The sequence below is a fragment of the Perognathus longimembris genome, chromosome 17, assembly GCF_023159225.1.
Source record: "Perognathus longimembris pacificus isolate PPM17 chromosome 17, ASM2315922v1, whole genome shotgun sequence".
Classification (NCBI taxonomy): Eukaryota; Metazoa; Chordata; class Mammalia; order Rodentia; family Heteromyidae; genus Perognathus; species Perognathus longimembris.
Window position 1 is genome coordinate 23997578 of NC_063177.1, and position 23991 is coordinate 24021568.

Sequence of the window (23991 nt, forward strand, 5' to 3'; positions counted from 1 at the left end):
AGTGTGGCAGCTTTGACCTTCCCGCTGAAGGCTCAGTCTTTGCCTTTGGTGCTGCAAAGAACTCATCACTTAAGAAGCACTGGGTTCTGGGGGCTCGCACCTGTATTCCTAGCTACTATTCAGGAGGCAGAAATCTGAGGATCATGGTTCAAAGCTAGCCCAGGCAGAAGTCTGTGAGATTCTTATTTCCAATTAAGCACCAAAAAGCTGGAAGTGGCTGGGTGCTGGTGGCTCACACCTGTAATCCTAGCTATTCAGGAGGCTGGGATCTGAGGATTGTGGTTTGAAGCCAGCCCCGGCAGGAGGCGGGAAAGTCCATGAGATTCTTATCTCCAATCAAGCCCCAGAAAACTAGAAGTGGAGCTGTGACTCAAAGTGGTAGAGCACTAGCTTTGAATAAAAAGAGCTCAGGGGCAGCACCCAAGCCCCAAGTTCAACCACCACCAACAATAACAAATGGAGCTGTGGCTGAAGTGATAGGGCATTAGCCTTGAGCAAAAATACCTCAGGGACAGCACCCAGACCCTGAGTTCAAGCCCTAAGAATCACACATACACACACACACACACACACACACACACACACACACACACCTCAGAATAACAACTGTGACAGCCCTGTCCACAGCCTTTGTGGTGCACTTTCTGCACTGCAGTCTTCCCACAAGTCACTTCATTACAATGACACAATGAGGCAGAGCACTGTTAGATGAAATTCCTGGGGCTGAGAAAGGGCAGATAACAACTGAGGCCATGCCCATGGGAACTGCCAAGCTGGGGCCCCAACACTGGTGCCTCTGGCCCCAGTTCATATGGCTAGCCATTATCTTCAGTTGCCTTATGTGCATCTGCTGAAGGATCCAGGAGCCTCCTCGTCTACCCTCAGCTTTGTCAGAGTATTCTAGACTCCTGCTGTCCCAAATTCTACATGGTGGTTGGAGGAAGAATGGAGAAGATTCATTCTAGACTCTTGTGTTGATTCCAGCCAAGGCTAGAGAGTATGCCTGTATGTCTGGAGCCCTTGTCTCAAAGGGCATCTGGCATGGCTTATACCCAGGGTGATGATCTTTTCTGAATACCCTTCATCACCATTCTGCTCAGACATGAGTGGACCTGTCTCTTTGCTTCTCAAGAGATAGATGACAGGTACTGGTGGCTCATGCCTGTAATCCTAGTTACTCAGGAGGCTAAGATCTGAGGATCAAGGTTCGAAGCCAGAGGGGGCAGGAAAGTCCATGAGACTCATCTCTAATTAACTAGCAAAAAGCCAGAATTGGAGGTGTCTCCCCTTGAGCAAAAAAGCTAAGAGACAGCACCTATGCCTTGAGTATAAGCCCAGGACTAACACACACACACACACACACACACACACACACACACACACACACAGATGCTAATCCTCTATTATTTCTATATGTGAGGCATAGCTCAATTACTTAGCTATAGGCTCAACTCACAATCTTTCTCTTCATGTTGTTCTCAGAGTTCCTCCCTCGGTGTTCCTACTGATTTCTGGAATCCTTCCTTACCTACTTCTCTTTCTCCAGACATCACAGTGGTTGGAGATTCTGCAGCGGCTCTGCCTGCATGACCATCTGTCTGTGCAGCACCGGGGCCTGGTCATTGCCTACAACCTGTTGGCAGCCGATGCTGAGCTGGCCAAGAAGCTGGTAGAGAGTGAGCTATTGGAGATCTTGACAGTGGTGGGCAAACAGGAGCCCGATGAGAAGAGGGCCACAGTGGTTCAGATAGCCCGGGAATGTCTCATCAAGTGCATGGATTATGGTTTCATTAAGCCAGTGTCGTAGTTAGGAGCCCACGGGGAGGCTGGGGCTGGTCCTGTACTGTGTGGAAACCTGAGCAGGGCGGTCCTGGAGTGTGAGCGTATCTAAGGAATCACAGCAATGGCAATGAAGTCCCTTTATCCTGGAAAAGTTTGAATGTTTCATTGGCATCCTTGCTCCCTACCTCTGTACATGTCCATGTTTCAGAAATTTCTAGAATAACTGTCATCATGATTATAAAATGGGGGTGGGGTTAGGGCAATGATCCCTTCTGTACCCATTCTGAGGCCCAGATAATAGGTGGAAGTTCTTTCTGCTCTGGGAAAATGGATTGTGTGGAAAAGTAGGAAGGAACAGGCATGTGTCTATAAAGACTAGCACCCTGGTTGAGTTTGGATGCTGGTCTGTGCAAGCTCTCACACTCTCCCTCCCATACTATTGAATTAGGCTGTTCTGAACTGCATGTACCAGCAGCAGGGCCCTGTCCCAGCCCTCTCCCCATCCTGTCACCCAACTATCATGGAAACCCAGCTCATGTTCACCAGTGTGACATGATCTTGGCACTTTGCTTGGGAAAGTCTTCCAAGCAAGATGGATATGATGAGCATACATATGGACAACTCCAACAACAAAAAAGATATAATTCATTGATACTTATATCTTAGCCATTCAGGGAAGATTTGACATTGTTAAACCTAGTGCTTCAAATATGAGCATCAGTATTATTCTCTGTGTGTGTGTCTTTTTTCTCCCTCTCATCTCCCAACCCAGATCTCAATGTTGATACCCTTTAGGTTGACTTAATTCTCTGAAATGCCTTCTCTAAGGGGTGGGAAAAAGAGAGCTTAGCAACATCAGACTTGCATACCTGTTATAGTTTATTATGGAAGATATTTTTTAAAAGACCATTATTTATAGTCCTAGTGGACCCAAAGTTCTCCAGGGATGGCTGGTACATCTAGATTAGGTCATTTTCTAACCCATGATTGAATCATATCCAGAGATAGATGGTCAAATCTAAGTTGAGAGACAGACTTCCACCTGATCTGGTTGACAAAGACTCATTGGTTTACAAGGTGATGGAAAACAGATGTTCCCACAAGATAATGTATGTTGGAAGACCAAAGAATACATTCTGCACATTGGTTTTAGCCATAGAAGAATGGCACAAGGAATATGCTTATAGATACGAATTTCTCAATAATGCTGCAGCTCCCAATTCATATAATTATGGTAGGGTATGTCACTCCAGTATGTACTAGTTCTACCCATACTTATTGAAGGCTCATTCTGATATCTGCATTGGGTAGATGTTGAGATATTCAGATTTATGGTTCTTAAATGATTTCAATACAATATAATTGTATATATGCCTGAAACATCAACTAGAAGAGAGATAGATTATTGGAAAGTTATGCTATTAGAAGATGGGGGAAATCTTAACATAATACCCCATTGCACCCAGCCAGAGAGAACAGATGAAAAATCAGGAAAATCTGAGTTTCTCAGAGGTTTTCTTTGTAATAACAATACTCCAAACACTCTTTGCTAACTCTTGCATGACCTTGTTTCACTGAACAAAAGTATGTTCATGGTTTCCTTCTTATTCTGATGGGATAGCCAACACTGAGATGTGGCCTTTTCTGAAATACAAATGTTTGTTAGTAATAAATGGTATGATTTGGTCTCTGTCCAAATTCTTTCCTTCTTACTCTACATTTAGGGATGACTGGGTATGTTAAATTCCTTATAAGGGATGTCTCTGAGAGATGCACTCCATTACTTGAGCCACAGTGCCACTTCCGGCCTTTTGTAAGTAGTTTATTGGAGAAAAGAGTCTCATGGATTTTCCTGCCCAGGCTAGCTTTGAACCAGGATCCTCAGAACTCAGCTTCCTGAGTAGTTAGGGTTACAAGCATGAGCCACCAGTGTCCAGCTTGCCCAGCTGTCTCTTTGCAAATATATTGAACCACATATTAAATCAATGAGAGATAGAAATTAGTCTGCACAGGAATGAACATCATAATGGTTTTCTACTTGGAAAAGTTACCCCTAAAAATAACCCATTGGAGTTATGTATTATTCAATAAAAAGTAATTACTTTTGGACTAGAACATGACATGCATAAATATCAGTGAAAAATCATTGTAATTAAAATAAGGATGTACACTATTCTATTTGTTTTTTTAATTTAATTTTATTGTCAAGGTGATGTACAGAGGGATTAGTTACATACGTAAAGTAGTGAGTATATTTCTTGGCAAACTTGTTACCCCCTCCTTCATTTTATTCCCACTTTCCCTCTCCCCTAATCCTATATTTCTAATAACATTTCCTTTCTAAAACATTGATAGAATAGCTTAGTTGTCATGATACCAGTTCCCAAGAGTCAACTGTTCATTTTTCTAGGAAAGTCTTTTGCGGTTAGCTGGAAATTGTCCATGGGGAAAATATTCCATAATATCAGCTCTCAAATTAATAGTCTACTTCATAGTACTTTTTTCGGGGGGAGGAGGGAGTTGGTCGTGGGGCTTGAACTCTGGGCCTGGGTGCTGTACCTGAGCTCTTAAGCTCACGGCTAGCCCTCTACCACTTGAGCCACAGTGCCACTTCCAGTTTTCTGGTGGTTAATTGGCGATAAGAATCTCAGGGACTTTCCTTCCCAGGCTGGCTTTGAACCACGATCCTCAGATCCCAGCCTCCTGAGCAGCTAGGATTACAGGCGTGAGCCACCAGTGCCTGGCTTCATAGTATTCTTTTTTTTTTTTTTTTTGGCCAGTCCTAGGCCGTGAACTCAGGGCCTGAGCACTGTCCCTGGCTTTCTTTTTTGCTCAAGGCTAGCACTCTGCCACTTGAGCCACAGCGCCACTTCTGGCCGTTTTCTGTATATGTGGTGCTGGGGACTTGAACCCAGGGCCTCATACATATGAGGCAAGCACTCTTGCCACTAGGCCATATCCCCAGCCCCATAGTATTCTTTTTTTATGTGCCAGTCTTAGGGCTTGAACTCTGCCTAGGCGCTATCCCTAAGATTTTGTGTTCAAGGCTGGTGTTTTACCACTTGAGTCACAGCTCTACTTCTGGATTTTGGTGGTTAATTGGAGATAAGAGTCTCATGAAAGGCTACGAATATGGCCTAGTGGTAAAGTGCTTGCCTCATATACATGAAGCCCTGGGTTCAATTTCTCAGCACCACATATATAAAAGTCAGAAGTGGTTCTGTGGCTCAAGTGGTAGAGTGCTAGCCTTGAGAATAAAGAAGCCAGGGACAGTGCTCAGGCCCTGAGTTCAAGCCCCAGGATTGGAAGAAGAAGTAAAATAAAATAATAAGAGTTTCATGGACTTTCCTGCCTGGGCTGGCTTTGAACTGTGATCCTCAGATCTTAGCCTCCTGAGTAGCTAGGATTATAGCTATGAGCCACCAGTGCCTGGCTTTTCATATTACTTCTAATTGCCACATGTTCTTGGAATCTTCATAGCAAGAAACAGCTGCATCAGTCTACGTTTTACTGGACAATAAAGAAAGGGTCAACAGCTCTCTTCTTTTTTTATTATTAAATTTTATTGATAAGATGATGTGCAGAGAGGGTATATTTACATAATAAGGTAGTGAGTACATTTCTTGTCATATTTGTTACACCCTCCTTCATTTTTCTTTCCCTTCCCCAGTTCAGATAAGCATATATACAATATCCAGTGTACCAGAATCATATACAGTGACCACAGGGGGTACATCAAAGAAAATTCACCTAGTACATTAAACATTGACAACAGTAAAATCCTCCTATTTCCATCTCTTGGAGTTCATTTTGCTTAGCCTCATCTTATATAATCATATGTATGTAGCTGTTGAGACCTTTTTGTTTATTTAGTAATTGTTTGGTTTTAGAGAGATGATGTAAAGTCGCTAACCAAAATATGTAGAAATACCATTTGAAAAGAAGTTTGTTGCTTTACAGACATGATCTCTACTGTTCTCCTCTCCCCCTCCAACAACCACATATCAGGGAGACCATGTGCCTTTGTCCTCTGTGCTCTAGGCTTGTCTCACTCAATATTATTCGTTCAAGATCTGACCATTTCCCTGTCAACAGCTCTCTTCTGAGTTAGCAAAGGAAACATACTAGGTTTCTAGAAATGGAACTTCAATGGCAACATGTAAATCAAGGACAAAATGTATTAATTCATATAGCTGATGACAGATTTCTGAGAAATTCCTTTCACAGAATATAGCAACACCTCTGATGTTGGTTCTCTTAAGACTTACATAGAAATAAAATGTTTCAAATTGTGTTAATCCTTTTTCTGAAACTGCATGACAGAGGGACTATATTACCTCTATTTCGTCTTGGATGAAGGGATTCCTATCAAGAAAGTTCAGAATATACAGGTGTTGATTTGCCCTGGAAGCCAGACAGAGCAGAAGACTGTGGTAAATAGCTGGCGTAGCTGCCCAAGGACTGATCCCAAACACAATGTTTCTTTCTAGGCCTGAGAATCTACGGATACTGTCAAACATGTGCCTGGCATTAATGAAAGCATCATTGGTCTGAGAAGTGTTTCTCTTCCTCATTTCTTTTAGAAACTTATCTTGATATTTCTCCATTTCATCTGTTGTGTTGAAAAGCACAACAATGTCTTTGGGAGAATAGCCATTCTTCAAGAAATCCTTGCACTTTGTTGTCACATAACTCACCATTGCCTCTAGGTCCAAGAACTCAATCTTTAAACTGCCTGAAACACCCCGAACCCATTCAACTTCAGGAAGCATCTGCAGAGATTCATAGGGAATGTTGTAGGGGGGATTTTCTCTGATGTTCTGCATTGTTCTTTGTAGGTAGAGGGCTATTGGATCTGCATTTCGAACCACTCTATTGAGCTCCTCTCGTGGATACTGGGCAGAGAAGGGTGGAAGACCACTATCAGTCAAGTGACTAGTCTGAAAGTAGTCCAGAAAGATCCAGAGAATTCCTGGACAATCCTTTTTTCTCTGAGTGATGTTTTTTGCCTTCAGATACCATTGACCATTTTCAGAGCGGAAATTCTGAGCTTCATCAATGATGATGTGTTCAATTTCTTCAAAATCATAGTTCATGAAGGTTTTCCTGGTCACTGCCTGGCAGATTTTTCTTTCACTAAAAAAGTTGAAATGACAAGCTTAGGTTTTGTGGAACTAAAGGGAGAGTATCCCTGTGATATGCTCCCTGGAACAATATTGTTGTCTCAGTCAGATTACCACTGCATTCTTTTTTTTTTTTTTGGCCAGTCCTGGGCCTTGGACTCAGGGCCTGAGCACTGTCCCTGACTTCTTCCCACTCAAGGCTAGCACTCTGCCACTTGAGCCACAGCGCCGCTTCTGGCCGTTTTCCATATATGTGGTGCTGGGGAATCGAACCTAGGGCCTCGTGTATCCGAGGCAGGCACTCTTGCCACTAGGCTATATCCCCAGCCCTACCACTGCATTCTTAAGGATCAAGGGGACTTAGCAGGAAGTACAGCAATGGCTCAAGTGGCAAAGTGTCTGTCTTGAGCAAAAAAGTTAAAGGACAGAACCCAGACCCCAAGTTCAAGCCCTAGTATCTACATATATGCACAAAAAGGGGTGGAAGGGAAGACTTAGAAAAAAATTCAACCAAGATTAAGTACCATAGAGCCAATAGCTTACCTGATTGAGTCCCTCAAAGGCTGGTTTTCACAAATGTAGAGAACTTTATTTGACTCACAGTGAAACACATTCCGGATCTTCTCCATGATTTTCATGGCCATGACTGTCTTCCCCGAGCCAGGCAAGCCATGGATGAACAATTCCCTGCTCTTGTGGAGGTTTTTAGACAAGATCTCATACTGTTTGGCTGTGAGAAGGTTTAATACTTTACTGCCAAGTTGGTCACCCAGGAAACACTGAAAGCTGAGCAAGACAATCACAAGGGCCTGCAGCAAGGCTTCCATTTGCTGGTGGTCTGCTAGGTTATAAGACAGGGGATAATTTATTAGAGAGTCTGACCCCTCTACTGGCTCTGCATTGCTCCGGGGACTCAGGTAGAGGACCTTGGCCAGGACACACAGCCTCCCAGTATAGCCACCCATGTTCACCAGCTTCTGCTTCAGTGTAAAGGCGGTGTGCGTGCAGTAGTCCTGTCCACCTGTTTCTTGCTCCCTGAGAACGGTGAAGAGGATGGGGGGATTGTTGTGTACAATGAGCAGCACATCACAGATGACTCCCTGCCTCGCTTGCAAATTCAGGTCCACAGCCCAGCTTCTTGAGACTATCAGAATTCCCCAGGAGGAAGGGGAGAGTTGCTGGTGTATTAACTCCTCCAGTCCTTCATGATCTTTACACAGCTCCTTCCAGAGTGCCTCAGGAGCATGTCTGAGATGTTCTGGTTCCACTAGATGTGGGAATCAAAGAGAAGATTTGAAAGATGTGCTTCTACTACTTTGTATGACTCACATAATACATGTAAGAGGGAAGATGAAGCAATCTAAGATAACACAATCTAAGAAACTCCCTGCCCCCCAACACACCTATCCTGTCTTTCACCCATATCAGTGGCCATGAATGTCTTCCCAGGGCCAGATAAGCCCTGGACAAACTCAAAGGGGGATTGAAAGAATTCTGTTATCTTATGGATGTCAGAGTATGCCAACTAATACAGAATTTGTTGAGCTAAAGGAAGTGACAAACATGTATGACAATTACTCTTGCATCTCATAGTCTTACAGAGCAAAGCTTAAAAATTCTTTCTGACAAGTGTTAGGTGCCAGTAGCTTACACCTGTAATCCTAGCTACTTAGGAGGCTGGGATCTGAAGATCACAGTTTGAAGCTAGCCCAGTCAGGAAAGGCTACAAGATTCTTATCACCAATTAACCACCAAAAAGCCAGAAATGGAACTGTGGTATAAGTGATAAGCTCAGCCTTGAGGGAACAAACTAGGGGACAGCAGCCCTGAGTAGTTCGTATTACAGTTGTGAGCCACTGGCACCCAGCTCTGGATGTTGCTGTGTGTGTGTGTGTGTGTGTGTGTATGTGTGTGTGTGTGTGTGTGTGTATACTCATGCACATATCCCTTTATTCACCTGGAGTTACAGTATACAATTTTCTACAATTTTTTAACCAAAAGTGTTAAATTACCTCTTTTTCCTAAATAAAAACTGGCCACTCATACCTGGAAAGAAATGTTGTTGGAGATCAGATTTATGTTCCAGACCTTTCCTGGAATACACAGGTCTGCAGCATGGAGGACTTTCAGATAGATGCAGCTGAGATTCGAAAGCTTCGGGCAAATCTGAAAGAAGAAAGCAACTAACACTTGACACAGAATTTGACTTGGCCAATAAGACAGACACTTCTTCCTTTCTTTGTCAAGGTTACCACCAAAGCTCCGCCCTGAACAAAAACACACCCAATATTCTTTGGAAGCCCAAGACCAAGGCCAGATCCATGACAAACACAGATTCTGCTTGGACCTTGAAATTACTCAAAGTAACATTGCTCTCCCACCCCACCATCACCTCACTCCACTTCCTTCTGTCCCACCTGACTTCACACTTTCTGCCTAATATTTAAAGAGCCCTATTTGTAAGGTGGGGCTGGGAGGGAAGCACTATTTCCCCTCTAGCCAGGCTGAAGGAGACCTGGAGCCCTTCCCAAACTTCACTCCCAAATAAAGTTGGTCTGTCAAGTTCACTTTCGGCCCTTTCTGTTTTCTGATACCCTCATGACTCAGTTTGCTTACACCTCCTGAATGCTGGGATTGCAAGTGTGCACCACCACATCCGACTCCTTTCCAATATGAAACTGTGATTGCTCATTCAGTTTAATGTTCCATTTTCTATGTTAGAATAGCTTTGTTTAAGCACAGTGGAGTTTACAATGTTCACCTTACATTCTAATCATCATGTGATTTAAATCTCCATACCTCTAGTAACCCCAACTGAAATATACCTCCCCCGGTGTTGGCTCTTGTCTCCCACATCTGAGCTCATGCTAACCTGAGGTCATCATTATTATGAAGCTCTAGCAAATTCCCATTCAAAGATTTTAAATAATAGACAAAATTCTGTGCCCAAATGGGTTTCCCTTACTTCTTCTTTTATGGAAAATTATTATGCATAAAATATTTGATTTTGGCTTTCCTTCACCCAATGAAGCTTTCCTGTATATAAAAACGTGGGAATATAGAAGAAATAAAACTTCAATGGGTACAAAGAGCTCAAGGTCATAGAGAATGAAGGACACAGGGGAGCTCAAGAGGTAGGACAGAGAGAGAAGTGCTGCTTTCTGCCTCTTACCTGGGTCATCATCCATCATCCTTCTTACCCATTCCTCAGTTGTCAGAGGGTAGATGCCCTTCTTCTCCTCCACCATCCATGAGTTGGGAGCACTTGAGAATACTACACAGCAGAATGGCTCTACTTTGAGCACAAAGACATAACCATACAGCTCTCCCATTTTAAGCACATTTATGACTTTATGACTGTAGGATATTGGTGCATTGGAAGAGCAGAAATGGAAAATAGGTAACTTGGACATTTCTTTTTGTACCACTATGTTTAAAGACACAGGGTCAACCTTATCTTTTGAGCATCCCAAGACTTTCTTGGTCCTGTCATCCACTCCAATAAAAAGATAGCCTCCTCCAGTGTTGGCAAATGCAGAGATGTACTCGGGAATTATGCTTTTTACATATTCCTGGATGTGTCTTGTGGAGAACTGTTTAAACTCTATTGTTTGAGACTCCGGAAAAGGCAAAGTTTCATTGAATTCAAGCCAGTCTCTTTGGAAAACATGGAAAGCAGAATTTGGTTCAGAGATGGTCTGATGTGCAAGTCTTGGAATTTTATTGGATGAAGATCCTTCATTCAACAGACCATGTTTTGCTTTCTCCTTCTTATCCTTCAGGAAATCAAACGCAGCTCTTGAGTCCATGGGCCATTTAGAGGTACCAGATCTACGGTACAATGAAGGACTTAGGCTACAAATTCGGGCCATAGGGGAACCATGTAAAGAGCCACTGCTCCATGATTTAACAAAAATGTAAAAATACTTCAAGTGTTGCCTAGTTTCAAAGAAAGTCTGCAAATCTAAAGTTTGAATAAGCTCTCTCAAGGCCTTTTCTAGGTCCAGTCCCATCTCCCCAGGATGCTGTATCTCTTCTTTCATTTCCATCCGAATCAGTCCTCCTCCAGAGTTTAACAGAGCACATGCAGCCTGTAAAAGTGTCTCCTTCTCCTGCTGTTTCTGATTTCCTTGCAAATTGTTTCTGCTTGTTTCACCCAGAGTTATTTTTCCTATGCCGATGACAAAGTCTGGTTGATATGGTTCCACCACCAGGGAGCAAAAATTTCTCTGCATGTTGCTCATTCTACAGAAAGGATCAAAATATTCACTTCAAAACAGAGGGAGAAATTCCAAACTCATTCTACGAAGCCAATATCTTACTCATTCCCAAACCAGGCAAAGACCCAACCAAAAAAAAAAAAAAAGAGAGAGAGAACTACAGACCAATATCACTAATGAACACAGACGCAAAGCTCCTTAATAAAATATTAGCTAACAGGATCCAGAAACCGATCAAGAAAATCATACATCATGACCAAGTAGGCTTCATCCCACAGTCACAAGGATGGTTCAACATCAGTAAATCAATCAACGTAATTCACCACATAAACAGATCTAAAATTAAGAATTACACTGTTATCTCAGTCGATGCCCAAAAAGCCTTTGACAAAATACAACATCCATACATATTAAAAGCTTTGGAGAGAACAGGAATAGATGGAACATTCCTCAAAACAATAAAAGACATATACAACAGACCAACTGCTAATATCATATTAAATGGAGAGAAACTTAAATCATTCCCCCTAAACTCAGGAACAAGACAAGGATGCCCGCTCTCCCCACTTCTTTTCAACATAGTGCTGGAATCCCTAGCCATAGCAATAAGGCAAGAGGAGGACATCAAAGGGATCCACATCGGCAAGGAAGAAATCAAGTTATCCCTATTCGCAGATGACATGATCTTATATCTGAAGGACCCCCAAAACTCAGTACCCAAACTCCTACACCTAATAAACCAATTTGGCAAAGTAGCAGGATACAAAATCAATCCACAAAAGTCAGCAGCTTTTCTGTACACCAGCAATATACAAACAGAAAAGGAAATTATGGAAATAATTCCATTTACAGTAGCCAAAAAAAGAATAAAGTACCTAGGGATCCACTTAACCAAGGATGTGACGGACCTATTTAATGAAAATTATAAAAATGTAATAAGGGAGGGGCTGGGGATATAGCCTAGTGGCAAGAGTGCCTGCCTCGGATACACGAGGCCCTAGGTTCGATTCCCTAGCACCACATATACAGAAAACGGCCAGAAGCGGCGCTGTGGCTCAAGTGGTAGAGTGCTGCTAGCCTTGAGCGGGAAGAAGCCAGGGACAGTGCTCAGGCCCTGAGTCCAAGGCCCAGGACTGGCCAAAAAAAAAAAAAATGTAATAAGGGAAATCAAAGAAGACACAAGGAGATGGAAAGACCTCCCATGCTCATGGGTAGGCAGAATCAATATAGTGAAAATGGCCATATTGCCCAAATTGTTATACAAATTCAATGCAATACCTATCAAAATCCCAGTCACATTCTTCACTGAAATAGAGAAACCAATCCATAAATTCATATGGAACAGCAAAAAACCTAGAATAGCCAAAGCAATTCTAGGCAAAAAAAGCAGTGCAGGAGGTATCACAATACCAGACTTCAAGCTCTACTACAAGGCCATCATAACAAAAACAGCATGGTATTGGTATAAAAACAGATTGGAAGACCAATGGATTAGAATTGAAGACCCAGAAATAAAACCGCACTCTTACAGCCAACTGATATTCGACAAAGGAGCTAAAGACATACAATGGAATAAACAGAGCCTCTTCAACTACTGGTGCTGGGAGAACTGGGCAGCCATATGCAGAAAACTCAAAGTAAACCCAAGCCTATCACCATGCACCAAGATCAACTCAAAATGGATCAAGGACCTCAATATCAGACAAGGACAGAGTGGAAAGAACGCTAGAACTTATAGGCACAGGAAGGAACTTCCTAAATAGAGTCCACAACAAATAGGGGAAAGACTCGACAAATGGGACTACTACAAATTAAAAAGTTTCTGCACAGCTAAGGACATAGCCACCAAAATAGAAAGACAGCCAACGATATGGGAAAGGATATTTACCAGCACAGCAACAGACAAAGGCTTGATATGGGTCATCTACAGAGAATTCAAAAAACTAAGCCCCTCCAAGCCCAATAAACCTATTAGGAAATGGGCAAAGGAGCTAAAGAGAGACTTCACAAGAGAAGATATAAAAATGGCAAAGAAACACATGAGGAAATGCTCAACATCCCTGGTGGTAAAGGAAATGCAAATAAAAACAACCCTGAGATACCACCTCACCCCAATTAGAATGGCCTATACTCTGAACTCAGGCAACAACAAATGCTGGAGGGGGTGCGGGGAAAGAGGAACCCTTCTCCATTGTTGGTGGGAGTGCAAATTAGTACAACCACTTTGGAGAACAGTATGGAGGTTTCTCAAAAAGCTCAATATAGACCTACCCTATGACCCGGCCATACCACTCCTAGGCATCTATCCTAAACAGCAAGCCCCAAGATATCAAAAAGACATTTGTACTTCCATGTTTATCATGGCACAATTCACAATAGCCAAAATATGGAAACAACCCAGATGCCCCTCCACAGACGAATGGATCCAAAAAATATGGTACTTATACACAATGGAATACTACATAGCGATTAGGAATGGTGAAATATTGTTATTCGCAGGGAAATGGTCAGAACTCGAACAAATAATGTTGAGCGAGACAAGCCTAGAACACAGAAAACAAAGGGGCATGATCTCCCTGATATATGACTGTTAACAAAGAGAGACGGAGAGACAGTAGAGACCAAGTCTGTGAATACTGTACATGTTCTTGATACATTGTATATTGTATATATGTCTACCTGACCTAGAGAAGGGATAGAAAAACAGGATGTAAGATATCACAAGAAATGTACACACTGCCCTACTATATAACTGTACCCTTTTTGCACAACACCTTGTAAAAAAATTTGTGTTCAATTAATAAACAAATAAAAAAATATTCACTTCATTTTTACTGAGACACTCATTGTGCCATGCCCACAGTTCATTCATCCATTCATTGGAAGACACTGAGTTTGTGTCTTTTTTTTTTCTATATGTGTGGTGTTGGGGAATCGAACTCAGGGCTTCATGTATACGAGACGAGCATTTTACCACTAGGCCATATTCCCAGCCCCTGAGTCTGTGTCTTAAATCCTCCAAATCAAAGCAATAGACTAATCAGTCTGTTAGTCAAGTGGGGCTAATGAAATTAGTACTTGCATTCTTGTGTGAGATAGGGCAAGGAAGGGAATAAACTAATCTGGAGACCATAGTTGAGTAAGACTCTCAGGAGTTCCCAGATGTACTGAGATTGGCTGGGTGAAGCCATCAGATTGAAGTTAAGAGCAGGAGGGGTCACGTAAGACCAACAGGTTCTATAGTAGAACACATTTCTCTTTAGATTTCCTTGTCTTCTCCTTTCCCTTTGAAGTAGGAAATAAAAGTCACCCCCTGAGAAGTGCCAGAAGTATATACGAGGCAAGCACTCTACCCCTAGGCCATATTCCCATACCCAAGAAAAAGGTACGTTTTTAAATGAAAAGAAGTTTGGATAGATTAGGAGCAAGAGTTGTGGCCAGGTATAGTAGTGCAAACCCATAATTCCAGCTGCTCAGGAAGAGGACACAGGACAATCATGGTTTAGCGCTGGTGTAGGTAAAGTTAGCAGGAAATTCTGTATCAGAAGCATATAAAAGGAAACGAAAAGGACTGGAGTAGAACTCTTGACTGGAAATTGTGAGGCCTTGAATTTATCCCCAGTATCACAAAAAAAAAGATGGTTGTTTTAAAAGATTAATGCAAGCTGGGCACTGGTGGCTCACACCTGTAACCCTAGCTACTCAGGAGGCTGAGATCTGAGGATCACGGTTCAAAGTCAGCCTGGGGAAGAAAGTCCATGAGATTCATATCTCCAATTAACCACCAGAAAACCGTAAGTGGCACCGAGGCTCAAATGGTAGAGCACTAGACTTGAGCTGAAGAGCTCAGGGACAGCACCCAGGCCCAGAGTTCAAGCCCAACGACTGACAAAAAGCAAAACAAAACAAAAAAAGATTAATACAACCAACAAACAGCTAGTATCATCATTTGAAAAATTAAAATAGCAAATTTAAAAGTCAATTTGAAATCTTTAGGGACCTACCCAACCTATAAAAATCATTTTAGGGCTGAGAATGTAGCTTAGTGGTAGAGTAGAGTGCTTGCCTAACATGCATGAAGCCCAGGGTTCCATTCCCCAGTACCACATACACAGAAAAAGCCAGAAGTTGTGCTGTGGCTCAAGTGGTAGAGGGTTAGCCTTGAGCAAAAGAAGCCCAGAGACAGTAGTCAGGCCCTGAGTTCAAGCCCCAGGAATAGCAAAAGAATAAATTATTCTAGCTGGATGCTGGTAGCGCATGCCTGCAATCCAAGCAAGCTACTCAGGAGGCTGAGATCTGAGGATCATGGTCCAAGGCCAGCCTGGGCAGGAAAGTCTGTGAGACTCTTCTCCAACAAACTACCAAAAAAGCTGGAAGTAGCAAGTGGTAGAGTGCTAGCCTTTAGCAAAAACAGCTCAGAGACAGCATCCAGGCAGAGTTTAGGCTCTAGGACTGGCACAAAACAAAACAAAAAGCATTCTAAGCACAGCCTTACTTTCCTTTCCTATTGAACTCCATTCTGCCCTAATGATCTGAAATTGTAATCCTTGCCCATTAGTGGGGGCTAGTCACCAAGGATAGATCCAGCAGGTGTTTACACAGGTGACAGAGGAGGAAGATTACTGAGCAGTGAGACCACTTAGAAGAAATAGGTTAGACAAAATAAAGACTGGCACAGTCACAATCTTACCCTTTTGCTTTGTTTCTACTTGTGCTTTGAAATCTCTATGCTCATCACTCTATACTATATCCCAAGACCACTAAAACAACCTTATTTGTAAAACATCCATTTAATATAAGTGATTTCAAAGCTAATTATTTTCTCATTGCTTTAGTATTTAAGCAATATGAACTGGTCCTTTTCCACAGGTAACTGTATTCAACATGTCACCTTCACCTATCTCCAGATTTTGATTTTTTTTTTCTTCAACAGAAAATGCTAAAGAAAGTCTAACACTTCCCTTAGGTTTAAAGGATAATTGCAACCTGTGACTCCTGCAACTTTATTGAAGAAAAATAAATCAATTACTAGCAGAGCTATTAGTTGATCACTCATCCATTAACAACTTGCATCATTTATTCAGTGCTATATTAAACAGTGTATTGGAAGATAGATTAACTAATAGCTCCAAGCCTCCTAACAATTTAAATGAAAATTACAAAATGTTTGAGACCCTATTTTGGAATACAAAGGGTGTTTTGACTTCCAATTTCCATTCTCTGTAGAACAAGAACAGGTCATTCCTTTATTGACATGCATAAAATACATCACATTTTCTGTTCTGCTGATGCTATAAATTCAATACCAATTCTCCAGCCACATCAGTTATGAGCATAAAGTATATCATGTAACCTCAGATCTCTAACAGTGGAAGGCTTAAACAAGAATGAATGCTGCTAGGATGTTGTTTCCTTTCATGTGACAACTGAGCATCCATCTCCCTCCCCCAGATGGTTTCTTCAGCATGTTAGAACAGTGAGGAATGGTTTAGTCTCATAACTGAGTTAGGAGTGAAGATATTGGCCACATAATACACATGCTCCATTTAAAAAAAAATTCTGAATCTTGGGCAACTGTTCTCTTGTAACTCCTTTACAGTTTCTAAAAGCAGTTATTGTCGGGCTGAGGATATGGCCTAGTGGCAAGAGTGCTTGCCTCTTATACATGAGGCCCTGGGTTCAATTCCCCAGCACCACATATACAGAAAATGGCCAGAAGTGGCCCTGTGGCTCAAGTGGCAGAGTGCTAGCCTTGAGCAAAAAGAAGCCAGGGACAGTGCTCAGGCCCTTAGTCCAAGCCCCAGGACTGGCAAAAAAAAAAAAAAGCAGTTATTGTCCAAAGCTGGAAGAACTTAAGTCTTCTCAGATGAGCATGTGAATGAATGGAGGGAGGTAAACAAAAAATAAAATAAATAAAAAGATGAGGTCTGATAGGGGAGCAGAGCCAGATAAGAAATCAAAAAAGAAACAGTAATTTAAAGTTTATTCCAGCTATAATGCAGCTTATTCTGACTTTAAGGTAGCATCACATGGCATACTTCTGAGTCCATTCCCGAGATATTCTGTTGTACTTATCTCTGTCTGTTTTATAGATCCGTGCAATCTCTGGTACTAGGGGGTCATCTGGGTTTGGATCACATAGCAGTGAACAAATGGATAAAAGAACTTTAGAAATAGTTAAAGCAGGAGACCACTGTGACCTTAGAATATCAAGACAAATGCTGCCATTACTGTTCATATTTGGATGATAAATTCTTGTTGTAAATGCAGCCTGAGGTGGTTTGAAGGGGTAGTCTATAGGAAAATAAATTGTCAAAAAGAATACACCACCTTGATATGGGCTGTCATTAGGTCCCATAATTGTGGCTTGCCGGTGAAACATGTCATCCCCAACTGGACCCTGCAAAGTTCTTTATAGGACCAAGATACTGTTCCTTATAAATTTGGAAACCTGAATACAATTGGACTAAGTTGGTAAGAATTAGAGAATCCAGACAGGTGCCGATGGCTCACATCTATAATCCCAGCTACTCAAAAGGCTGAGATTTGAGGACAGCAGTTCAAGGCCATCCCAAGCAGAAAAGTCTGTTAGACTCTTTTCTCCAAATAATCAGCAAAAAGCTGGAAGTGGAGCTGTGGCTCAAGTGGGAGAGCAACAGCCTTGAGTGACAGGCTCAGTACTAGCACACACATGCACGCACACATGCACACACATTCATACTTACATATACAGAATATTGAGGAAGAATTCAGGAAGCTTACCAAAAAAATTAACAATAAAAGCCCTTGGTTATGCTGGGTTTACAGGATAACTTTCTCAAACCTCTCCTATATATATCTGGCTTCCACAATGAAGTAGCTCCTGATATCTTCTTCCACCAAAATCAGTGCCAAAGAACCTCATAGGCAGAAAGATACACAGAGAAATGCTTCAGTATGGGGCTGGGAATATGGCCTAGTGGCAAGAGTGCTTGCCTCCCATACATGAAGCCCTGGGTTCAATTCCCCAGCATCACATATATAGAAAATGGCCAGAAGTGGCACTGTGGCTCAAGTGGCAGAGTGCTAGCCTTGAGCAAAAAGAAGTCAGGGACAGTGCTCAGGCCCTGAATCCAAGCCCCAGGTCTGGGGGAAAAAAAAGGAAGAGGGCTGGGGATATGGCCTAGTGGCAAGAGTGCTTGCCTCGTATACATGAAGCCCTGGGTTCGATTCCCCAGCACTACATATATAGAAAATGGCCAGAGGTGGCACTGTGGCTCAAGTGGCAGAGTGCTATCCTTGAGCAAAAAGAAGCTAGGGACAGTGCTCAGGCCCTGAGTCCAAGCCAGAGGACTGGCCAAAAAAACAAAAAAACAAAACAAAAAAAAAAGAAAGAAAGAAAGAAAGAAAAATGCTTCAGTATTCAGAAACTGAGACTCAGAAATGCCTAATTCAAATCCCAGCTCTGCCACTTCTTTGCTGCGTGGTTTAGGGCTATTAACCTCTGTGTACTGTAGGAAAATTGGGACAGCAATCTTGCTACTAATAAAATAGTGGTTATGAAGTAAATGAGGTCACATTTATAAGGCCTTTAAAATGCCACATACCATAAAGTAAGCCTGTACTTGATTTGGTAGTTAAATGTAAGCAGAAGGCTCTGCAGAGGCACTGTGAGAGCCCCTGGGCAGTTGGTAAGCAGCCAGAACCAGTCCATGACAATATTGGAGATTGTAGAAGGGCTGGCAGGTGTGAGGGATGTAAACTTAGGGCAATGTCACCTTGCTGAAGGGCAGCAGGCTGAGGGAAACAGCTGGGGAATGGCTAGTCTCTAAATTGAACAGAAAGGGAACTGAAGCCAGGCGCCGATGGCTCACTCCTGTAACACAGGAGGCTGAGATCTGAGAATTTCACGGTTTGAAGCCAGCCCAGGCAGAAAAGTCCTCTTGAGACTCTTATCTCCAATAAATTTCTCAAAAAGCAGGAAGTGGCACTCTGTGGCTCAATTGGGAAAGGGCTAGCCTTGAGCACAAAGAGGCTCAGGGACAGCGCTCAGTCCCTGGGTTCAAGCCCCAGGACCAGCAAAGGAAAAAAAAGGAACTGAAGAGTGAGTCGTGTGACATACTGGGAAACTGAAACCATAAGTCTCAGCATCCTTGGGGTGGAGGGAGGGTGGGGAGGAAAACTGAAACTGAAACCCTTCTCCTCATTTCCTTCACTTTGCTGACCTCGTTTGGCAAGTGTGGCTTAAATCTCTGGCCCTAATAGCAATCCTAATTCCGACTTTTAGCTCTTAGATTGGGGACAGTAATTTAGTAAATTTCGGGTAGGGGAATGGCAATTCCAATGCTGACTCTTGAAAAGCTCCTAGATTTAGGGACCACAATGTACAAGCTGCAGAAGTTGTTCCTCAACCCTACGCTTTCAAACGCTCTGAAGCTAAGTCCTAACGCTGGCTAACGGGGGACACGAGGGCTTCGTGCCTCACTGGCTCTGCCTCCTGGGGAAGCTTCTGCTGGATGGGCAGGGCTTTTTTCAGGCCCAGGTGCACGGGTCAGGCTGGCCCCTCTTTCCATTCCGAAGCGGGAAGGAAATGCAGCGCACCGCCCTGATTACTGCTGTGGCCCCACGCCGTCCGCTGCCATCTCCCCGGGGTCGAGGATCGGGTGGAGTATATCTCAGGAATCGGCAAAAACGGCGGGAGTTCTGAACTACCTGGCCAAGAAGCCAGAACCCCCACCCTCCCCCCTACTCTTACCCTCTGCAGCTCCCGCGAAGTACGCCGAGGTTTTCCCGCGGTTTGCAGAAGAGGCGGGACCGATCCTTATATCCCAATGGCTGGCTCCACCCACCCAACCACTCCTGCGGAGCCAATCGCAAGGAATCAACCCTGGGGAGAGCGTCCCTCAGGGGGGGCGGGGCGTGGTGACCGCGGTGCGAAGCAGTCGCCCAGGCGGCACGCCAGCAGCGAGAGGGCAGAGGAGGCGGGGCGGCCGGGGCGGTCCCCCGCCGTGTGGCCGCAGCAGCCAGTGTCCCGGGGAGGCCTTCATTCTGAAGCGGGAACTACAGCCGTGGCCCCACGCGGCCCGCTCCAGACCGAGCTTCCCCGCAGAGCTGGAGAACGGAATCGCTAGGCAGCAGTTTCAAGAAAAAGTTCGAACTCTCATCTTCATGCGGACGCAGGGAAGCTTGGGGGCCCGGGTCGTAGCGTGCAGGCTGTTTGGCTGAACAGGGTATCCCATCTTCTCGTGCACGGAAACACATTCTGAGAAGGTTCTGAAGAAAGTCTCCAAATGGATTCAAGAACAGAATGAGAAGATATATGCTCCCCAAGGACTCCTCCTGACAGAACCCATTCAGGGAGGACTTCGAGTTATTGAAATTAACCATTGGTGAACACAACAGAGGTTTGAGCAGTGGAAGGAAGGTAAGCCATTGAATTAAAGGTCCCACCTCCAGCGGGAACCCTCATCTGTCCATCCATGGGCCCTTCGCAGAGGTCCCTGCGTTCTCTCCAGAGCGCCATTCCTTTGTATCTGCTGCCAGAGCCAGGGTGCCATTAACGACGCCATGGACTAACTTTCTAAAATTCCACACCAGGAATGTCTTCTAGCCACTCAACATCCACTGTGTGGCTCCAAATTGTGTAGGAGTCTGTGATCTGTTGATTCGCTTCTGAGAAAACACAATGAAGCATTTCACATTTTAAATCCATACTCATTTGATAAACTTTGCAGTTAGCCGGCCTAATGCAAAGCTTGTTTCTTACCTGCGACCAGGTAAGAAATTGCTATTGGTTCCCTTCATTCCTTGAGCCAGTTTCCCTGGTAGCTGTAAACTTTACGAAGCCATATCTTAGCCAAAAGTCAGATTGATAAAAAGCTTTTCTCTAGGTGAGGGGTATATTATGTCTGTGGATTTTGCCAATGCCTCTCCCAGATTTCAGAGAACTACCATTTCTGCCATGATTCAAATCTTAAGATTTATTTCTGCTGTTCAGTTTCTCAAGCCGAAGCTCAATGAAAAAAAGAACAAAATATAATATTGTTTTATTTCAGCAATTATTGCTAATTAAATCAGTATTTAATGCAATGTTCATTATTTTCTTGGGAGGCTTGGGTTGATTTGCATTACCTTTGGACGTTGGAAAGATGTGGTATGTGTTGCTTGTTCATTTCCACAAATAAGTAAGCACAAGGAAGTGGATGCTAAACTGCCACACACATAAATGCCCCTGCTCTGTTCCTGAATGTGTAATAAATACTTTAATTTACAGTTTTGTTACAAATATAACGTATGAGAAAAAGTTTGATAGGAATAATATTGTATATTGCTAATTTTTAAACCTACTGACAAACTTTCTGATCCATATTCTTCTCATATACAGTATTCAGTCCACAGAAACTTTAGGTTTGGTTCAAGTGAAGTGAGCTAAGTGACTTCCATGTGAAACTCTCAAGTGTCCAGTCAAGATTCCTAGTTCTTTTGTCTGTACACTCTTAGTATTAGAGTTTCATATGCCCTCCATTTTTTCAGGATTTGAGAGCACTGTATTTGGGAGAAAGTTAAGGAATATATTAGAAAACGAAACAGTTAAAAAGTTCCAGCATGGGCTGGGAATGTGGCTTAGTGGTTGAGTGCTTGCCTAGCATGCAAGAAGTCCTGGGTTTGATTCCTCAGCATCACATAAACAGAAAAAGCTGGAAGTGGCGCTGTAAGAGGTAGAGTCCTAGCCTTGAGCAAAAAGAAGCCAGAGACAGTGCTCAGGCCCTGAGTCCAAGCCCTAGGACTGGCAAAAAAAAACAAAAAAACTTCCAACTTTCAGAGATATTGTAGGTGCTAATACTGGATTTAGTCTTACATATTTAATTTCTGAGTCTGGTAGTTAATATATCCCATCTGTCTGTGTAATATTTAATTGCATAAAACAGTTGTTATTTTATAGCCTGTAATAGTATGTGTCTGTCTGCCTTTTAAACCTTTTGCAATAACTTTAACTTTGCTGAAATATTAACATATTAGTGAAACTTTTCTTAAACAACGTGGGGCGGATCTCAGCCAGAAAGCCTGGCTTGTGGTGGCTCACCTATCATATCACCCCAGGTTATGAAGGAGGCTATGTAGGTAGGGGAATCTTCCTCCAAAGCCAATCCTCTCTGAAAAATAAAGGACAAAAAGAGTTTGGGGTGGGGGTGGGGTAGCAGGAAAAAGTGCCTACCCTAGCAAGCCAGAAACCATGTGTTCAAGCCTCAGCTCCAACACCACCACCCCAAAAAGTGTCCAGACCCCTTTTTCCTCTGCCCACCAAAAAAAGTGTCCAGAAGCACCAAACTTCTGACCGTTCCTGGTGTTTCCTAGTTCTCTTTTGCTGCCTCCGCCCTCTTGCGTTCCTCCTTTCCCTCCTGCTCTAACTTGGCTGTCTATCAACCTCTCTCATCTGTGCTTTCTCTCTCCAGCACCTATTACCTATCATCCAGTCTATCTGTCGACTCGTCCAAATCAGAGTAAGGCAACGAATAAAGATTATTTCAAGGGGCTGGGGATATAGCCTAGTGGCAAAAGTGCCTGCCTCGGATACACGAGGCCCTAGGTTCAATTCCCCAGCACCACATATACAGAAAACGGCCAGAAGCGGCGCTGTGGCTCAAGTGGCGGAGTGGTAGCCTTGAGCAGGAAGAGGCCAGGGACAGTGCTCAGGCCCTGAGTCCAAGGCCCAGGACTGGCAAAAAAAAAAAAAAAAAAAAAAAAGATTATTTCAAGAAAATAAGTGTCTTCCCCAGGCCCTTGGGACCCACTGGATTCCCACTTCTTCCTCCTCTCCAACATCTGCCAGTCCCACCCTCCAGGACCCAGTCCAAGGCCTGGAGAGTCTCTTGGCCTCAGATCCCTAGCTGGAGTTCTCTCCACACTGGCCTGGCAAAGTAATGGGATTTTTGTTTTGTTTTGTTGGTGGGTTGGGGGGGGGGCAGTAATGGGGAGATTGGAACAAGGATTTGAGCCTCCCTTTAATTCCTGATCCCATGACCATAGGCTAGGGGACCTGTGGCCCCTGGCCCAGCCCCTGGGACCCTTCTGCCTGGCCAAGACTGTGAGCTTCCCGGGGGCTAATCCTGGACTTTGGATGGAGAAACGTAACTGCGGGACCAGCTGCCCATTGTAGACCTCAACAGGCTGCCAAGTTTCTGTCCCTCTATTTGAATTATGCTGTAAGCTTGTTCAGTTTAGCTAACTCCTCTGCCTTGGTGGTAAGCCTTCCTTTGCTGAACCAAGGGTGCCAGAGGTGTCCCCCTAAAGGATCTTGTCCTCCCAAGATCCAAGAAGTGCACTCTCAAAATTAGCAAAGACCCTTCCTTGTTGTCACAAGTGGTCAGAGTAGTATTTGTGAAGACAAAGTCTGCCAGTGGCCCTGGGAATGCAAGGTGCATCCACTCGCAGAGCACTAGCCTGTGACACCAGGCCAGCATTTACCCAGACAACAAAGGTGGAGACCACGAAGCCCTGTATGGACTGGACCTCATATTAAGTCAGTCCTGTTTATTACTTTGTCTTGTATTCCCAGCCTTTTTGACAGCCACCCACGAAAGCCAACACTTCACAACCTCCTGGCTAATGGAGACTGGAGAGAATTGTTCACTAATCACAAAGCCACACTCTGAAGACATAAAACAAGATGAAAAGGGAGTTTCATATTTTTATTCCTTATTATAGAAGACAGAATAGAAAAACAAGGCCTGTTGGGAAGCAGGGGATTGGACCCAGAATAAATTCATATGAATCATGAAGCAAGCCAGGTACCCAATGGCTCATGCTTTAATTCTAACTACTCAAAAAAGGCTGGGGACCTGGAGTATTGAGGTTCAAAGCCAGCCTGGTCAGAAAAGTCTTCAAGA

The 23991-nt window shown here is 43.5% G+C and overlaps 3 protein-coding genes across 3 annotated transcripts in view; 1 reads left to right on the forward strand and 2 right to left on the reverse strand.

The window, feature by feature from the left end:
* Positions 1-3474, forward strand: part of Unc45b (unc-45 myosin chaperone B) — a 31061-nt gene extending 27587 nt beyond the window's left edge. Inside the window, exon 20 of the mRNA XM_048365746.1 lies at positions 1547-3474. Within this exon, the coding sequence (XP_048221703.1) occupies positions 1547-1807 (261 nt within the window). The 3' untranslated portion in view covers positions 1808-3474. The remainder of the gene's footprint in view (positions 1-1546) is intronic.
* LOC125365578 (schlafen family member 13-like) lies at positions 1107-19881 on the reverse strand. The gene is made up of 6 exons (XM_048365747.1): positions 19860-19881; positions 10078-11156; positions 8952-9071; positions 7449-8172; positions 5904-6918; positions 1107-1116 (listed from the first exon to the last, which is right to left on the reverse strand). The coding sequence occupies exons 2-5, from the start codon at positions 11147-11149 to the stop codon at positions 6111-6113; spliced, it is 2724 nt and encodes a 907-aa protein (XP_048221704.1). The 5' UTR covers positions 11150-11156; positions 19860-19881; the 3' UTR covers positions 1107-1116; positions 5904-6110.
* LOC125365579 (ubiquitin-conjugating enzyme E2 D3-like) lies at positions 16946-17512 on the reverse strand. The gene has a single exon (XM_048365748.1). The coding sequence runs from the start codon at positions 17505-17507 to the stop codon at positions 17151-17153; it is 357 nt and encodes a 118-aa protein (XP_048221705.1). The 5' UTR covers positions 17508-17512; the 3' UTR covers positions 16946-17150.
* Positions 19882-23991: the final 4110 nt, after the last annotated feature.

Excerpts from the sequence above, each read along its gene's own strand:
- LOC125365579 (XM_048365748.1), bottom strand. The coding sequence starts at position 17,507 with ATGTTTCACCGGCAAGCCACAATTATGGGACCTAATGACAGCCCATAT.
- LOC125365578 (XM_048365747.1), bottom strand. The coding sequence starts at position 11,149 with ATGAGCAACATGCAGAGAAATTTTTGCTCCCTGGTGGTGGAACCATAT. Across the intron at positions 9,072-10,077 it reads GATGATGGATGATGACCCAG|ATTTGCCCGAAGCTTTCGAA; the intron begins GTAAGAGGCAGA and ends TTCTTCTTTCAG. Across the intron at positions 6,919-7,448 it reads CCTTTGAGGGACTCAATCAG|TGAAAGAAAAATCTGCCAGG; the intron begins GTAAGCTATTGG and ends CAACTTTTTTAG.